This window comes from Leuciscus leuciscus (genome assembly GCF_965113295.1).
Source record: "Leuciscus leuciscus genome assembly, chromosome: 17".
Classification (NCBI taxonomy): domain Eukaryota; kingdom Metazoa; phylum Chordata; class Actinopteri; order Cypriniformes; family Leuciscidae; genus Leuciscus; species Leuciscus leuciscus.
In genome coordinates, this window is record NC_138741.1 from 33796545 (window position 1) to 33816164 (window position 19620).

At 38.6% G+C, this 19620-nt stretch overlaps 1 protein-coding gene across 3 annotated transcripts in view; it reads left to right on the top strand.

Moving 5' to 3' along the window:
- paplna (papilin a, proteoglycan-like sulfated glycoprotein) overlaps window positions 1-19620 on the top strand; it is a 51637-nt gene continuing 32017 nt past the window's right edge. For 2 of the 3 annotated variants that reach the window (XM_082143409.1, XM_082143411.1), the window contains exons 1-10: window positions 1-95; window positions 3909-4012; window positions 5504-5607; window positions 10466-10526; window positions 11154-11256; window positions 13060-13190; window positions 14374-14497; window positions 14579-14659; window positions 14744-14916; window positions 16162-16285. In XM_082143409.1, the coding sequence (XP_081999535.1) occupies window positions 3962-4012; window positions 5504-5607; window positions 10466-10526; window positions 11154-11256; window positions 13060-13190; window positions 14374-14497; window positions 14579-14659; window positions 14744-14916; window positions 16162-16285 (952 nt within the window). In that variant the 5' untranslated portion in view covers window positions 1-95; window positions 3909-3961. The remainder of the gene's footprint in view (window positions 96-3908; window positions 4013-5503; window positions 5608-10465; window positions 10527-11153; window positions 11257-13059; window positions 13191-14373; window positions 14498-14578; window positions 14660-14743; window positions 14917-16161; window positions 16286-19620) is intronic. The other variant, XM_082143410.1, reaches the window with a different exon arrangement.

Below are 19620 nucleotides of genomic sequence, written 5' to 3' on the forward strand. Positions count from 1 at the left end.
AGAGAGAGAGAGAGAGAGAGAGAGAGAGAGAGATAGCAGATTCATCTACGTGAGATGCGAACATCAACTCTGTTTTCTTTCGACAGCTGGAAAAAGTGAGTTATATGACTTACTATTCATTTCTTTCACTGTGTTTTCTGTGTGAGACAAAAAGTTCTTGACGTTCTCGCTGAAATTGAAAAATAGTTGTATCGATAATGGAGATTAATGTGGGATCCTGTTTAACTGTGGCTGGATTAGTGATTAAAACGAGTCTTATCAGTTTTCTTTATCTGAATGGATTCGGTCATTTGGAGGTCATTTCTACAGAAAAAGAACAAAAACGTACAAACACTGTAATGAAAGTGAATAGTAAGAGAGCAACGGATGACATTAAACGAAACTAAGCAAGTTCAGATAACGTTACACCAAAATACGTTTCATATGGCCTTTATTAATGTTTTTGTTATGTCGCATTATTTTAATGTGGTGTTTATTTTATTAAAATGATTTAATTAACATGCTGTTTAGTTTTAGATGCAGTGTATATTGTCCTGTCATGGCAGTAAATTTTATGGTTTTAGTTTTGTTGTGGTATATTTTGGCTGTAGTCTATGCAGTTTTGACAGTATATGATGACTGTATGGTGTGTTCATGGGACATATTACAACCACCCATGGCTTCTTCTTCAGTTCAGAAACCCCATATTGAAGCGGTGTTGGCAGGTGGCAGCATGCTCTGGCAGCTTTCTCATATTAAAGAACATTTGTAGCTTGTTTCAGGCTGTTAGAACATGCTTTATGAGAGGCTTTCTTGATTACTCAGAAGTTGAATGTATATTGGCATCACTGAGTTGGTGGAAATTAAAAAGCTTTCACTGTTTGCTGACAGTTACTGTCATTTTCTCCAAACAAAAGTGCCACACATTTAGCACTGATCCTGCAAACAAACCTCTGTGAACTCAGATCACTGCAACATCACACAAATCCAGAAATTATGAATTGACATTTGGGGGACATCCAAGTAAACACAGGATGATGAATTTGAATTTGATTGATTGGGAGAGGAATTTAGGCACTGAAGTTTTTGATTACATTTTTTAGTATATTTCTTTTCTCAACTGATTGGACATATTTTTGTAAAATAAACAAAAGTTGAGCTGAAACTATGATTAACCATCTGAGACAGATTTGTGTCTTTGCACTTGGTGTCATGTTCACTGATTAATTGCGATCACAATAAATCTTAGCCTCTGAAAGTCTGGCAGTGTTATACATTTTGCATGACAGTCATGCAAGCGCTTCATTTACAATTTCAATAACAAGGTTATTGTTGCGGTTATTATGATGTGCATCATACAATCTGATACGCAATGTGCTCGATCGATACCATTAAAATAATCAATACACCCATCAAAACTGCATTCTGTTTGCTGCTTCAGTTCTAATCAGTGTTTGAATAGGAATTTTTACAGTAATTCTAAAGACTGGAATACACTTATATTATGTGACTTTACACTCTTAAAAATAAAGGTTCCGAAAAGGGGATTTCACAGCAATGCCGGATTGCAACATAATTCCAGGCGCAATTCCAAATTCCAAAAACACCATTAGCAAAATTAATTCCAGGTGGCTTATGTTGTTAAATATTTGTGTATTGGAATGATCAGGTAAGAAAAGATAAAATTAGAACAGCCTTCTGTCTGTGCCCTCTTGACCTCTTTGCTTGCTTTCATCACTTTCTCCTTTATTCTCATTGGCTAATCTGAACAGTTAATCAGGACGTGGGTTCAACATGCTGAATCGGCCAAACTGTCACCGCCGGGGCCCGAATAGAGCCGACATGTGGAACCCATTGCAAAAAAAAAAAATAGCCCGACAGGCGCTCTCCCATAGCCCAACATTGGCCAGTGGCCGACCATCACAGCCAATAGAAGAACCAATTTTCGTTCCCCAAAAGAACCTTTCTGTGAGCAGTTCTTAAAGTCCCCAAGTTTTTTTGTCTTTTAGTATGAATATGTTAGCCTTGAGTTTATATATAAGCCAGTGTGCTCCAAAACAATGACAGAATTCACATTTAGAAGATATAAGCGGTCAAAACTTACGGTCTCTGACTTCAGCCGACATGGATCAACGATTTTGATGACATCACTCTGCACTTCAGCTTCTCATCAGATTTTTTGTCCAATCAAATGCTGTCTAGAATCTGAAGCTCCGCCCCCTACATTATAAATAGACACTGAAGCTGAAATCGGTCATACATTTACTATTTTCTACATGGTGAATGGCACCTAGTGCACTATATAGGGCATAGGGAACAATTTAGACAGTGTACTGGTCTGAATAAAGTCTGGTTTCATGTTAGTGTCACGCTAACCGAAGAGGCAACAACGGTGCCATGCACTAACATCAATTACACACTTTTCAAACTACACATCTTCGGCATGATTATGTTCCCTGTTTTGCTTTAGTAACAGCTTTATATTAAATCTAAAAGGGGAATCTATTACACCGTGGCTCTCAAGAAGCTGTTGGGGTGTAACGATGCCCTCATGTCACGATTCGATACATATCACGATACTGAACTCACAATACGATATTATTACGATACTCCAAGACATAAGATAAACATAACAAAAAATTAACTGTTGATTAAAATGCTAAATTTGATATTACATTGTGTGTGTAAATGAATAGACTTGGACTTGGAGCTGGAGCTGGAAACCCAAAGCACAGGACAATAGAGACACCAGAATAACAATATTCATGATTCTGAAGCTGAAAATACAGAATTATTGTAGATGAATATGCTTGATCTCTGTCACTGACTAGATATATTAAAAATAATGTAGGCCACTTTTACTGGTAACATCAGACATTTGGCATTATCAGGACACACAAATATTCCCCCATTGCATTATTATACATTATATTCAACATTATATAGTAGTTTAATGTAGTACTGACACTAAACTTGAATTTTTTTCTCACACATTCATTTTTATTTTGGGTGAATTATACACAATACATATTGTCACTATCCATGATACATATTGTTGCATTTTTGTATTGCGATATAATGTGACACGATATATTGTTAGACCCCCATGAAGCTGTCAAACGCGGCTTTGCCGAGCTGTGGTATCAGCAAAATTCGATTGGCTATTTTTAAAAGGGGAGGGGCTGCTCGATATGTCTCGCCCTGTCTTCCTGTTTCAGTGGAAATGACATCACCACATTGAAAAACGCGGCACGTTTCAAGGCATTTTATATATTTTATATTATATTGGATATTAAAGGTTCTCAATGGAACCATCAACGGCAATAAAGAACCTTTATTTTTAAGAGAGTACAGTCTGTTAAAGTCAACTCTAGTTGCCAAATTTCAGAGCCAGTCTACAGACTTTGGGAAATCGGAGTTGTCCAATTACACAGGAAATGTGTGTATGATAGGCAGATTTTTTTTTTACTTCAGACTGAATTAATCCAGCTGGAGGATATGAAACATGTTTGATATTTTGAGCCAATTTTACAGCACATGTTTTATTTGTTTCTGTGCGAATGTTGTGTTTGGAATGACTTGAAAGTTTGGCAGTGTGTCGTTTAGTGTTTTATGCCTATTTATTTTTTTCTAGTGTATCTAATAAACAAAATGAAAGTTTTGATTTGCATGGTGATGGTGAGTGCAAATGTTAAATGTCAAATAACGCTTTAAAGGGGCTGTTTGGCAGGCGTTCCTGATAATGTTTTTCATAAGTCTGTTGGAGCATGCACAGCTTCAGGGGCTTTTTTCAAATCAACAAAAAACTAACACACACCATTGTCTGTTGCAGGACGTTGTGTGTGTGTGAGCATTGAATTGGCAAAAAACAGGTATGTTTTACACTTGTCATGTGGCCCTGATATTGTATGTCACCGTTGTGTTTTCAGTAGATCTGCTGTGTGCTGTACCCTTCAGTGAGGAGTGATACTGAGCGATCAGGATGCTGTCGGTCGTGGTCTGTCTGCAGCTGTTACTGGTCTCTGTTTTTACGGTGAGTGAAATACTGCAGAACTCTATAACCAAAGGTGATTCAGCCAATAAATCACACTTGTAAAGTAGATTACAGCTATGAACCCTGAAACAGAAAAAATTTAATGTTAAGGAAAACTCCCAGTACATGGTGTAAGAGAACAAACCATATCTACTTTAAAGGGGACTTATAATGCAAAATTAATTTTTACATGTGTAAACAACCAGCCTATAATGGTAAAAATTAACATACTCCTTTTTAATCCACATAAATCAGAAGCAGTGTCTGAAAATACACTGTTCCAGATTTAAGGGCGTCACACAGTAGTAGTCGTGTGAGTGAGCCGCATATAGTCCGCCATGTTTATATCCTCGCTATAGCGCCTATTGATAAGGTCTACGCACATGAACTTTACAAATGTTCTGTTTTTGGATGTTCAAATGAACATAAGCGTCTCCAGAGACTCCCAGCATCTGAGCCTCTGAAGACACAGTGGATTCATTTTATTTATGAAGGGAATACGCCGAAGAAATTAGGTAAGTTCCCACATGAGCCCCTGTACAACGGTTTACAGATGATCATGATGGAACATGCTAATCGATAAGTTTAGCAAAGTTAACTCCACAACAACTATATAAATTCATCAACTAACCATTCAGAAACGTTGTAACTTCTCTCTGAGTCTCTCCATCAGTGTCCGACTCCGGTTCTAATGTGTAAGGCTGATCACTGACCATTTCTGACATTTTGGCTGCTTGACATTCCCCAGTTTTTTTGTTGCCGGAGTGTCCGAAGCATGAGCTGTAAAGGCTCCGCCTCTTCTGGAAAGGGGTCCTCATTTACATTTAAATGTACACACACTTTTGTGCCGTTCTGTATTGGAGCCTTTCATACCATAGACGTAATTGTTTTTATACTGTACAAATTGTATATGTATATTCCCTTACACTAGCCCTACCCCTAAACCTACCCATCACACAAAACTTTCTGCATTTTTACAATAAAAAATAAATAAAATATATATATATATATTTTTATACTAGATTTACAAATGACGACGTCCCTAAAGGGAAGTTATGGGAGATTTTGTCAGGTTTTGGTCACTTCTTCTGGTTACAAATTTCCCCCCAAAATTTTGTTAAGTATGTACGTACACACACACACACACACACACACACACACACACACGCATACTTTTTTCATCTATAATGAAGTAGTATGTAGTTGATGTGGTATAAATACTCTAAACTGTTCAAGAAAAAAAAAAAATCTAGTATCGGATATGCATAAATATCAGCAATATCAGCAGATACTCAAGATTGCGGTGTCGGTATCGGTCATCGGCCATTAGAAATCCCTAATCTCAACAGTTTGCATTCATTAAACAGTCTATTATACTCGGGTGTAGTACATCACAATGAGGAAGAAAATATCTCTTGCTACTTCTATTTCATTGCAACTTTACCTTCTTATGTTATTTGATAGAAACATATGATTTCCCCACTGTTATAGCAACCCACTGATGACTTCTGGGCTGAGTGGAGTCCGTACGGTGAATGCAGTCGCAGCTGTGGCGGGGGGGTGACCGCGAGGACCAGGACATGTGTAACCCAGCGGTGAGTCTTCATTTTCACAAACGCCTCGTGTCATTGAGAGACTTTTCTTTACTATACTTCTAATAACACGTGATTTGTGTCACCCAATGGTCGTTGGCGTATTTCAAGGGTAGAACAGATGTCAAGGGGTTCATAGGTGTTAAACAGTGCTTCAAATGTACAGGAGAGAGGGAAGGACCAAAACAATCTCTGTTACTGTAATCTCCCATTATCACTGTAAAGCTGCTTTGAAACAATCTATAATGTTAAAGCGCTATATAAATGAAGGTGACTTGACTTGCATACGTTTTCTGCTTTTTAGAGAAGCCTCACGGGAACCATTCCTGTGCTCTTGATGTTTAGTTAAATAATCCCTATTCTCTTTTTCTAAGATATTACTTAGTTTACACTCTTAACTCTTTCCCCGCCATTTACGAAAAAACGCTTCCCTGTCATTATTATTAATAATATTACAGATTGTGTAGTCTGGCAATCCGTGTGTTCAGTGTTATAAGGTAGGGGGCGCTGTTGTGGATCTTCTAAAACAGTTCAGCATCTCCGGATCCAAAAACAAGCGAAGAATAAGATCTGCATAAACCAGAAGGAGGTGTTTAGGCTCAAGCTTTTTTTGTGATCAGCAAACATTCTAATAATAATTAATAATTCGTTACATTTATATAGCGCTTTTTCTGAGACCTCAAAGCGCTTTACATGGAAGGGGGGGAGTCTCCTCAACCACCACCAATGTGCAGCATCCACCTGGATGACGCGACGACACCACACACCAGCTTACTGGTGGAGAGGAGACAGTGATGAAGCCAATCAGTATATGGGGATGATTAGGAGGCCATGATGGACAGAGGCCAAGGGGCAAATTTGGCCAGGATGCCGAGGTTAAACCCCTACTCTTTTTCCAAGGACATCCTGGGGTTTTTAATGACCACAGAGAGTCAGGACCTCGGTTTAACGTCTCATACGAAGGACGGTGCTCTTTTGGCAGTATTCATGGGTTTCATCAGGTCCCTTTCCACAGGTGTATAAAATCAAGCACCTAGATTATGAATGCAGACTGCATTGTGCTTGATTAATACACCTGTGGAAAGGGACCTGATGAAATCCATGAATAGTGTCCCTGTCACTATACTGGGGCATTAGGACCCACACAGACCACAGGTAGAGCGCCCCCTGCTGGCCTCACTAACACCTCTTCCAGCAGCAACCTGGTTTTCCCAGGTGGTCTCCCATCCAGGTACTAACCAGGCTTAGCCCTGCTTAGCTTCAGTGGGCCACCAGTCTTGGGCTACAGGGTGATATAGACATTCAACAGCATATAAATCAAAATAGCCTAACTTTACTGAGAAAAATTTTGAACCCACAAAGAGGTTTATGACTGTGCAAGTTTTGGTGTGTTGATGTACTCGATCTCTGATAATTCATGTTTTGATCATCGCTCTGAAACCAATCCAGATGAAGTCTTGCACAAAAAGTTCGATTTTTTTTTTGTTTGTCTGTTTTTTGCACATTCAGGAACTGATATTAAATAATGAAGCTAGAATAAAGTGTTTTTTTGTAATGTTGATAATAAAATGTAAACGCTAATGGGGAAAGAGTTAACCTTTCCATAAAGAACCTTTAACATTCATGGAAACTTTCAAATCCACAAAAGTTTCTTTATAGTGGACAAAGTTTCTTTAGATTATTAAAATATTCTTTACACTAAGGGAAAATTGACTGAAAGATTCTTTAGGGAACTCAAAACGCTTCTATGTCATCACTGCGAAATCACTCTATTTTGAAGAGTTCATCCTCTATTCATCTTGCAAAAGTAACATGCTATGTCTCCTTTGGCACACACACACTGGTTTAGTCAAGTATGCAAGGTTAAGTATGCACCGTCTTTAAGTGGAATGTGTTACATTGTATAATTATGTGTTTGAGCGATAGGGACTTGGCTGGGGAAAGTCTTCAACAGGACATTGAGAGCTTTGGCCATAAATCTGGGTGTTGGAATCTGGTCTGCTTGTTCTGACTTGCATTTTACTCTGTGAATGGCGCTCATGAAAACATGGCAGATTGTCTATCAACTTACCACTCCTCTTTAAATGATTTTCCCTGCCCAAATTTAGTTAAATGATTCTTTTGTGGTCTAATACAAACCCTTGCACAGTGCCCATGCCTATAGAAACTGAACTATACAAACATGTTCCTACCAGTCAGAATGTATTCTGTCTGATTTGTTTGAATGACGTTGTTATGCATGTATGATGCATTGAGAAACCTAGAGTCAGAGTTTCCCAGAAACAGTTTTGACATTGAACTCAGTAACTCGCGAGAAATTTGAGCTCATAAATGCACTTCTCGCTGAAGACTAAAACGTCCCCCTCAGGCGATCTTTCTGGGACTTTCAGACATCTCTCTTCCAGCTTGGTGCGAGTGTCTCGCCGGGTGAATGAATCAGGCACCACACCCTGCCTTTTTCTTGCAGTATTACTGTCAGTCATGTGCTGACTTAACATCTAGACATACTGGAAACTCCATGCAGCTGTGTCCGCTTATTAATAAGCAGCTGGCTCTTTGGTGCAGTTATAACAACCTGGAGCTGAACACGCTCAAAACAGTGGAGATGATCGTGGACTTCAGGAGAAACCCCCCTGCACTCCCTTCACTCACCATCATGGACAGCACTGTGACTGCAGTAGAGTCATTCAGGTTCCTGGGCACCACCATCTCTCAGGATCTGAAGTGGGACACTCACATAGACTCTATTGTGAAGAAAGCCCAACAGAGACTGTACTTCCTGCGTCAGCTGAGAAAATTCAACCTGCCACAGGAGCTGCTCGTACAGTTCTACTCAGCTGTCATCCAGTCCATCCTCTGCACTTCCATCACCGTCTGGTTCGGCTCTGCTACCAAAACCGACCTCCGTAGACTACAGCGGATAGTTCGGACTGCTGAGCGAATCACTGGCACTACCCTTCCCACACTCAAAGTACTGCACTCATCCAGAGTGAGTAAAAGGGCTCGCAAAATCACTCTGGACCCGTCACACCCAGCACACTCTCTGTTTGAACTGTTACCGTCTGGTCGACGCTACAGAGCACCGAGCACAAAAACAACCAGACACAGGAAAAGTTTCTTTCCCCAGGCCATCTACCTCATGAACACTTAAATGTTCCCCTACTGTGGAACAAACATGTGCAATACTTCCCTCAGACATTTCATTATAGCACCTTATAACTTTATATATATTTATAATTTATAATCTTTTTATTTTATTTTTTCTATTTTTTTATTTTATTTTTTATTTATACCTGTTACTTGTCACTTGTCTTGTCACTTTGTATTGTATGTGTACTGGAAGCTACTGTCACCAAGACAAATTCCTCGTATGCGCAAGCATACTTGGCAATAAAGCTCTTTCTGATTCTGATTCTGATTCTGATTCTATTATGTTTGAGTACGCAAGAACAGGATGATTCCTCTTTGAAACAGACAGGTTGAGATGTAGTGAAGCAGACCTTGTTGTGTCTCGGAAGAGATTGAGGCATCAGCCTTCAACACACCCATAAGCACTTGTTATGATCTCTGTGCATGTGTGTGTCTGTGTGGGTGTGTGCTTCTTTAGTGAGGGTGTGTGTTTTTATGCATCCTTAGACAAGTCCTTAATATGAGACACTTGATATTTTAGGGTGTTTTCACACTTTAAATGCATTTAAAGTCCAAATGAGGAATTTTGAGTCTGGCTCATGTAACAACTAAAATAACCTTGTTACACTCACTTAAAGTGGTGAAAATCAAGCTTTTAATGTTGTTTATATGTCTATGTGTTGTTTTTAATAAGACAAACCATGTGTAAATTCATTAGTCGACATCATTGCTGAGTATTTTCTTCTTAAAACTGCAGTGAATCAAAGACAAAGACAGTCTCAAAAACACGGTTTGAAATCGCTGGTGTTTCTGATGTCACAAACTACTTTGTAACCAATCAGATCAACGTGTGATCGTCAACCAGTGGATCTCTGAGTGAGTGGAGGCGGGGCTCATTTGCATATTCATAGAACCGCGTATACTAAATGAGGCAAGGGTGTAGAGTTACATTCAAGATATTTTAAGGCATGACGAATTTAGTTTTCAAGGAAAATATGTTTAAATATCTAATTAAGGTGATCAAAGATGAATCTTAAGGGATTAAATTATAGACTACAGGAGGACTTTAAGTCTGCAGTGTGGTTCACCTATAACGTGCATCATTTTGTGGCTGTATTGTTGTCATGTTGTGATATATAGACAAGGCCAATATTATCAACTGATATTTTTACATTTTTAAGTACCAGCATCAGCCGATATGTTTTCTGCTTGGCCGATAAGTGTTGTGTGCGGGACTTTTATTTTGACAATGCTGTGCCATCTCTGTAGTCCTTTGTAGTGTTCACTGTTAATTAGCCTGTTATTATCCCCAGGTGTCTCTAGTTTCCTTATAAGCCCTTGTGTATTTATACCCATGTATTTTGTGCTTGGTCAGTTCTTTTTTGTTTATATTTCATGGTTTTGTTTCAACTAATATACAATAAACAATTCTCATTAGAGTGTTAGTAGTCAGTTAGGTTGGGGTTACTAGAATAAGTTGACATGTAGTGGACTATTGAAATAAAGTGTAACCATCCTGCTCTCTTAAGAAATCAGCATCGGCCATCAAAAAGTTATCATGCTAAGCTACAGTAATGTAAAACACCGACACAAATGAGCTGACAGCATTTATCCAGATTGAGAATAAGAAGCATATTTAATGAAGACTTGAAGTTTTAATCAGACTGTCTTGCAATACAGTTTTCCCCCTAAGAGTGAAAACATCTCATCTGTATTTGATCTGTCTCTACAGGACTGATGGTGGTCACCGCTGTGTGGGTCCAGATAAGTCCTATCGCTCATGTAATATCCAGGTACACACTGAAAGCTCTTCTGCTGCAATGACCCTTGTGCCTGAAGGAAATTAAAGCTTACCTGATCAATTAATGGCATTTTGATATATTTGAGGATTTAATCTTATTTAGCATTGATTTTTTATTTTTTTTATTTTAATATTTACACTATATTGATCAAGAGTTTGGGGTCAGTAAGATTTCTTTTAAAGTCTATTCTGCTCACCAAGGCTGTATTTATTTCATACAAAACTGTAAAATTGTGAAATATTATTACTATTTAAAATAGCTGTTTTCTATGTGAATATTTAGTAAACCGTAATTTATTCCTGTTATCAAAGCTGTATTTTCAGCATCATTACTCCAGTCTTCAGTGTCACATGATCCTTCAGAAATATTTCTGATTATTATCATTGTTGAAAACGGTTGTGCTGCTTAATTTTTTTTAATGGAAACTATGATTCTTTAATAAATAAAAATATTAAAAAACGGCATTTATTTGAAATAGAAAAATAATTATAAATGTCTTATTAATACTCCCACTTTCGATAAATATAATGCATGTTTGCTGATTAAAAGTATTAATTTCTTTCTGACCCCAAACCTTTGAATGGTAGTGCATGTGATCTGAATTATCTGAGTTATCAGGACTGTCCCGAGGGTTCCAGGGATTTCAGAGAAGAACAGTGCTCTCAGTTCGACGGCACTGATTTCCAAGGAAAGCTCTACAAATGGCTGCCATATTATGGTGGTATGTACAGACAGGAGGTGATTTTGTCAGGGCTGATAGTTCACCTGAGAATGAAAATGAAATTATCGAATGTTGTACAACTGGAGGTTTAGCAGAATGTTCATCCTGCTTTTTGCATGTAATGACATTATACAGTGACCAGGCACTGTAAATCAGCAAACACACCGTATAAAATAGTGATGCACCGAAATTATTTTTATTTTTATTTTCCCTAAAACCAAAACCGAAAATAAGGTTTAGGATACATTTACACGACAATATGCTTAAAACTGAGAAGTTTTTCCTTTGCGTTTTCGCTGTATTCTGCCGCCAGACCATTAGATGGCGATGAAAAACTATAGATTGAACACGTAATACGCATGTGCATGACGTCATTGTCTTCAGAGATTCGCACACGCAGACCTTTTTCAAAAACGTACACTTTGAAACCCCTTTTCAAAAGTTTGTGTTTACAGGCTCCCAAACGCCGTTGTCGCGAAAATGAACAGCCAAAACGCATAAAAAGTCTTACGTTTTTAGTTGAAAATGGTGTTGTGTAAACAGCCCCTTATTTAATAATCAATTAATTAATCAAATGTATTTAATAATCAGCACTGAAATACATATATAAAACATTTAAATTGCACATAAGACTTTTTAAATATTTAATTACACATACATTCAATTATGAAGACAACAGGTTAAGTAAAAATATAATGAATATGTAACTGTAATTGCATGACGTAATGTTGTTTTATTGACGTTTTTCTGTGGTTGAAACACTTGTTAAGCGATTGCATGAGACATGATTAATTTCAGTAAAGTTGTACATTCATGTTTATTTGCTGCTGTAACTAGTAGTAAAGAGGAGTAGACGATAAGTTCACATAACGCTTGAACTGAGGCGCTACAGCGATCTGTCACCACATTAAAGGGCCACAAAACTACATTTATTGTTGAATTTTGTGATAAAATTGACAGAAAGCTAAATCTTTTCTATAAAAAGTAACAAAACACAAAGCTTATTTTGATTATTGGATGTGAATTTCGTGAACTAGATCAAAATGAAGATCGTTTAAAAGTGAGAAATCGATATCATTACCACAGCTGACATGTTTACCTGTTGTAGCTCATCAACGTTGTTCACGAAACAGACACTGACACAGGGAAAACACGCCATCAGAGAAGCACTATTAAACATTACCATTTCGGTCAGTGATTTCAGCCGAAACCGAAAATTCATTTTCGCCTCCAAAATTTCAGTGCATGACTAATATAAAACTTGCCCATGTGACATGTGTGCTATATTCCATGCTTTTTATGCTACAGCATTTACAATGAATGTGACGTAGTTTTTGTTGCAATTTGTCTGCTTTCTTAAAGAACATATTGATCTAAATAGTGTTTTATCTTCATGATGTTTTAGCGGTAGCGCTTTACAATAAGGTCCATTAGTTAACATTAGTTAACTGTCTTAGTTAACATGAACTAAGAATGAACAATACTTCTTCGGCATTTATTAATCTTAGTTAATATTAATTTCAACATTTACTAATACATTATTAAAATCAAAGGTTGTGTTTGTTAACATTAGTTAATGCACCGTGAACTAACATGAACAAACAATGAACAGCTGGATTTTTATTAACTAACATTAACAAAGATGAATAAATACGGTAACAAATGTATTGATCATTGTTAGTTCATGTTAGTAAATACATTAACTAATAAACCCTATTGTAAAGTGTCACGGTTTTAGCTCTGTGAAAGTATTGTGCACAGGTGACGGTTGATGTTAAGCTGTATCTTCTTTCGTCTGTTCAGGAGAGAATCCTTGTGAGTTGAACTGCATTCCCAGAGGAGAGAATTTCTTCTATCGCCAGAAGTCGGCTGTGGTGGACGGCACACCCTGCCACCCTGGAGCAAAGCACATCTGTGTGGACGGGCTCTGTAAGGTGAGCACAGCAGTCCTCCAGGACACTTATTTTAACCAGCTTACTTTTACATTCATGCATTTAACAGACACTTTTATTTAAAGCGACTTACACGAGAGGAAAAATAGCCATTCATCAAAGAGCCAAAAATAAGCGTAATAACAATGGTAACTTACTCGAGTGCTGACCAAATCAAATTTTTTTGTCAATTTGTTTTTAGTTTATCATAATGTCACTGTTATGTTCTGTTTGGACTTTGTTTTCGTTTGCACTGTTTTCTGCCTGATTTTTTTTTATTTATTTTTTATGGTGTTCATCTGATTTTGTCATTTGGTTCAGCTGTGTTCACCTCACTACCCAGTGTATAGAAGTTCTAGTGTTTTTTTTTTTTTACTTTTGAGTTGTCCGATGTTGTCTATGTCTATGTTTGACTCCATTCTCCTGGAATATATCGTGAACCTTTGTCTTCATGTATTGATACAGCGCAAGTTTGTGACACTAAGGGCCCTATTTTAACTATCGGAGCGCATGGTCTAAAGCGCACGGAGCAAGTGCACTTAGGGCGTCTGAATCCACTTTTGCCAGTTTAACGACGGGAAAAATGGTCGGCGCTCCCGGCGCATGGTCTAAAAGGGTCGTCCATATTCTCTTAATGAGTAATGGGTGTGTTTTGTCTCTATTCTCTTAATGAGTAACGGGTGTGTTTTGTCTCTATTCTCTTAATGAGTAACAGGTGTGTTTTGGGCGTAACGTGCAATAAACCAATCAGAGTCTCATCTCCTATTCCCTTTTCGCTATTTACATGGTGGAATTTGCAAGTGGAAAAACTGAACACCTCTCCAGAGAGGAAACGGATCTGCTCGTGCGCGAGGTTAATGAGATTGTATTTGTTCTTTATGGACATATAGTATTCATTTTATTTGTGCCGTTCTCAAATAGTTTTAAATTTTATTTTAAAAACCCTAAAGATACACTGAAGACAGGGAACAGTGAAAACGTGAAATTTCTTCATTGCCACAAAAAGCGTAAGAGCCTTTAATTGCTTGTTTGAGATTTCTTCGTGAACTAGATGGGCGTGGAGTTCAACAATAGAATCTTTGTTAAAAAGCACAGCCTCAAAACACTGTCCCTGTATTTTGCCTGGACTATGAAGGGTGTGTTCTGAGAACTATTGCTCTGTCTTTGTACCTTTGTCTACTCACAGCGTCTCGGCTGTGATAACATGCTGGAGTCGCCCCAGGAGGAGGACCCCTGTTTACAGTGTGGAGGGAATGGACAGTCATGCAATATAGTCAAAAACAGTTTCTCAATGCGCAACCTGCCCAAAGGTAAACTCACCCAAGACCCAACGCATTTGGAACTATATGGACAAATATGTCTAAAATATTAGTTTTACCCCCTACTTACAGGTTACAATCAAATGTTCATCATCCCTGTTGGGGCGACCACTATCAGCATCAAGGAAACTGTACCAACACGCAATTACCTTGGTGAGTGTTTGTGAATACGATCATAATCTTAAACTTTTCATCATCACCATCAACCTTTTTATCATTATATTTTGCCTCTAATAGCAATCAAGAACCTACGTGGTGAGTACTACCTTAATGGACACTGGGCGATCGATTACTCTCGAGCTGCACCCATTGCTGGCACTGTGCTGTATTACCAGAGGGGAACAGAAGGGGAGGAGACCTCTGAGATAATCACTGGCCGTGGCCCGACAACTGAGCCTCTGGTGATAGAGGTGAGAGCCAGTTTAACCCTCTGATGCTCTTTGTGTGTCTGTCCAAAATTAAGTGTTTTTTTGTAAATGAAATTAATGTACTATATTTTAGTTTGATAATGTTTTTTATTTAATATTTTGGGGGATTTTTTTTTATACAAAAATTATATTTATGCTATATTTATATTCCATTTATTCACTTTTTGAGCATAGACCTGAACATTTTATTTCCAACTTAAACTGTCCTAAATCTTGAATGCTTGAGAGCACAGACTTAAGTTTGATCTCTTTTCAAAGACGACACTTGAAAGATTATTGCCGAAGTGAAAAAAGTTTACTCTAAAACTGCAAGAAAATTAAAGCCGTACATGTAAACAAGTTGTGTTCCGAATTTGAGCTTGATATCTCAAAAAATTTGCTTTCAGTAAGATTGTGTTTGCCTGCAGTACCAAAAGTTTTCACTAGATAAAATTCGTCTCCCATTCATTTCCAATGCGCTCATTTTTGACCACGAGGAGCACAAGTGTGACTATTTTCTTAAGGACCGTTTAACTTTTTCGAATCATGTCCATGATTATTTTATTTTCACATAGCAAGTGCTAAAACCTTTACCAAGTTTCGTACCATTCCATAGAAGTAAAAAAAAAAAAAAAACTTTCGCAAACGTAAAATGTTTCGGCCAATGATGCCCAAAGAGCACCAGAGCTTTCCTTATTTGATTTCTGTGTGTTGTAGGGCTGCACAATTAATGACAATGCAGCTTAGTAAGACTGTGATTTAATTAAATATACAGTATATGCACTGCGTGCTTCAGAGTGAAGCATGGCACTGTGTTCATTCATACGTTAGCAGCTCATGATCCGCCGGTGTTTTCAGCTTCTCAGACCGTCTCGGTTCACAGTAAATGCTGCTCAACATGAACTCCACCTGCTCTGAGTCTGAGTTGCTTTAACGTGCATTTAGGAATGAATCATGCGCCAACCACCTTCAGAAACTAGTAATGAGAAATGCATAAAACAGAAGATGAGCTTCTAAGAAAAAATGGTCTGACATATTAAAATGAAGAAATTAAGACAGCCTTTAATATTAGTATTGTAATATTTTCAATCCAGAGTGATGTATGGATCAGCATCTGTGTTAAGTCCAAGACCACTGCAATAAAGAAAACCCACCAGTGAAATGAACTTAAACATCCTGCATGCACCTTATTCCTTTTTGAGGTATTTTCTGAATACTATGACAATCAGTGCCTTTTTTTATCTACAGCTAATCACTCAAGAGGCTAATGAAGGCGTGGAGTATGAGTATTATCTGCCTAACGGACGCTTGACTGAGGGCTACTACTGGAGCTATGGCTCCTGGTCGGCCTGCAGCAAGGAGTGTGGCTCAGGTCAGTGTCAAAGTAGAAGCACACAGGAAGTGTCAATTCATTTCATGCAAGACACTACAGGCTTTATTATTTTTTAGGCATTTTTTGAGATTTTGATGCTGAAAATTCAGCTTTGCATCACACGAATAAGTTTCATTTTACAGTGTATTACAGTAGAAAACCGTTCTTTTAAATTGTAATGATATTTCACAATATTACCGTTTTAAAGTCCGCGTGAACCAGAAGTTGCAAATGACTTTTCTCCAGTGTTGTGACGTATTTCCAAGTGAAACGGAATATTGAACAGAGGGCAGAGTTTTACTCTAGTGCTCCTCATCTCCATCTCTGCTCATAGCAGACTAACGGTTTGAGGGGAGTGGTTAAGCGTTTTTCAACCCAAGCCGTCAAGCCTACGTCATCAGAAAAGGAACGCCATTCCAGACCGGAAGTAACTTTTCAGACTTTGATTAAAGATTACCACGGCAAACAATTGTTACCACAAGTTACCACTCTAATTGTTCACCACAAGACTAGTAATATGAGCTAACAAAGTAAATAGGGTCAATTTTGATTTCATGTCGACTTTAAGAGCATTTTTGATCAAATAAATGGGTAACACTTTACAATTAAGTCTATTAGTTACGTTAATTAATGCATTAACTAACTTTAAAGGTGAACTAAGTAACTTTTTTTACCTTAACTGAACAGCTTCGGAGTCATTGGAATGGTTATATTACTTATTTCGGGTTGAATGGTGGTCGTTTCGCACCCCCCTGGTGCCCGTGAGCGGAAAATACGCACTTGCAACTTTGAGCCGGCGGGCCGCCGGCCGCTGCGTCAGGAAGTCTCGCGTGGTATCAGGTCTCGCGATGTAAACAATTGCTTTACGGCCAAAAGAAATCTGCTAAAATGCTGTCATTATTGAGCTCCCTCACGCTGTCCGAACCCGAATGAAGAAGACGTTTTAAAGAATGTCCCGTCTGCTTTGATGTCGTTGATCTATAGCCTTTGGTGTCTGAGAATCACCAACGAGTTTTTACAACAGTGTTGTCAAATATCTATTCCGAAGCTGTGGGGGGAGCTCTAGAGAGAAACCTGCAAGCAAAAAGCGAGAATACAGCGAAGAAATCCCGAAGCTACTGAGTGCTGCTTTAATGTCACGAACATTCTGTTATTTTGATCTTAGTTTCATTTTCATGGACTTTTAGTTTGTTATTTTCAGTCACATGTGTTCCTTTGTTTAGTTTCCCGTCACTTATTAGTTACTATGGAGATTCGTTAATCATCACAGGTGCTTTGTATTTAAGTTGCAGTCTTTTCAGTGTTCATTTGTCCGGTTACGTTTACGCATAGCAGTTGGTTTCGTTTGATTAGCTTCTTTTGTATTATCTTCTGAGTGGATTTTTAAAGACGTTATACCTAATCTTCATCTTCATTGTGTGTTCCCTGCAACTGGAGATCGCTTCCATTAATCCATTTTGCTCCGTCTAAGCCCTTTGCCCTGTTGGCGCTGCCTTGGCTCCTCCCATCCTCAGCTCCACCTGAGATCCTCGGCCTTGCGGCTTCACCAGGCTCCCTCGTCCTTCCAGCTCAACCGTGGTCAGCCGTCACCATGCCTGTGCTGTGGACTTACAAGCCATTTGTGGCGCTCCAGCAGGTTCTGCCCTCCCTCCGGCTCCACCTGGGTCCTCTGACGCACCGGCTCCCCCTCAGTCATCAGATGCTCTGGTTACACTTCGGACGATCGTCTCCACAGCTCTGCCTTAGTCTGCCCTAGGTCCATCTGCCCTCTGTCTGCACCCTGGGATCCCCTAACATCGGCTCTGTCTCCGTCGGTCGTCCCTCGGATGTTGTTGGGCACCCTCACTCTCTCCCTCAACTGATTGTTTGTTTTAGTTACGGCGTGAGGTCGCGCCTTTTGGGAGGGGAACACATTCAGTTATTTTGATCTTGGTTTCATTTTCATGGACTTTTAGTTTGTTATTATCAGTCACATGTGTTGCTTTGTTTAGTTTCCTTTCAGTGTTTTTTTTTTTGTCTTTTCTCCAACATTCAGAGCCATGAAGTAGGGTTTAAAGGACGCAGGTACAGTCTCAGTTTAATTTGGGTGCTATACTGTGAGGACCTCCAAACATTGTTCAACAATGTAAAGGTATCAAATTGTCAACCTCAGGAGAATCCTGAAAATCTTTTGGACCAAAACCATCTCTACCCTCTACCTTAAAGTTTGGACACCATCATCATGAGAAGGCGATGGAGATGGACTGGACACGTCTTCCGGAGGGAACAAGATGACATTGCTCGGACTGCCCTCTTCTGGACACCAGAGGGTAAATGAAAGAGAGGAAGACCCAAGAATACTTGGCATCGATAAGTAAAAGAAGATTCTGAACCACACCATTCAGAAGCTGGCCAAAAACAGACCGGAAATGTATTATTAGTAGTTTTACCCTATTCACATAATAGTGTCTTGTCTTAACGAGTGTGTCGCTGTAGTTCTGTGAATTTGGAATTACGGCCAGAAACAGACAGCCAGGCTTTTTACATTAGCTTTTTTTTTGTGAATTCTGTTAAAAATGCATTTATTAGTGAAGATTTGTATCACCAACACACTGGACTGAACTGAACAGGACAGGTAGGGTGTGTATCAAGGCAAACAGTTACAGCAGAGCCAAGCGCTACATCCTGAGGCATTTAAGCTCAAACGTGGCACTGTTTGAAGAGCTTGAAGGGGATGCTTAATATCCGGCATATCTCTGATGAAAGGCCAGCCGTGTCAGGAGTGTCTAGGCAGTGTGGAGGTTGTTTTCACTAAGGGTTATCAGGAGAAATTGCTGTTGAGAAGCGTATCATCACAGCTTGGAAGGACTAGTCTTTGTGGCTTCAAATAAGATGCACATTATAATCCAATGACGTATAATAACAGTCTTTGTGAATATCTAGTAAGAAGGAGAGCAGAAAAAGACTGGGCCCTAAGATGGAGCAGCCTATCCTTAAGGCGTGTTCACATAAAGGATGATAACTATTATGTTTTAATAATTGTTTTAATTCAGTGAGGATAGGGAAGTCCACAACACAGCTATAACGATAGCGATAACATTCAAATCACTTTCGGAACGATTTTTCCCTCAGCTGATTATTATTAAAAACATTGACTGCCAAAACAGAATCCATCCGACTTAAAGAGTTTGAACATTTAAAGTGTCAAATGACCAAACTGCTATTTTCTGCTACTTATGCTGTAATGACAAAGCTGCTCATTTTCAAACTTTTTTAATTTATTTTACAGAAACTAGGAGTGGTAATATATTAAAATAATTGTAAATAATTTAAATTCCATAATTCCATTTAACCAA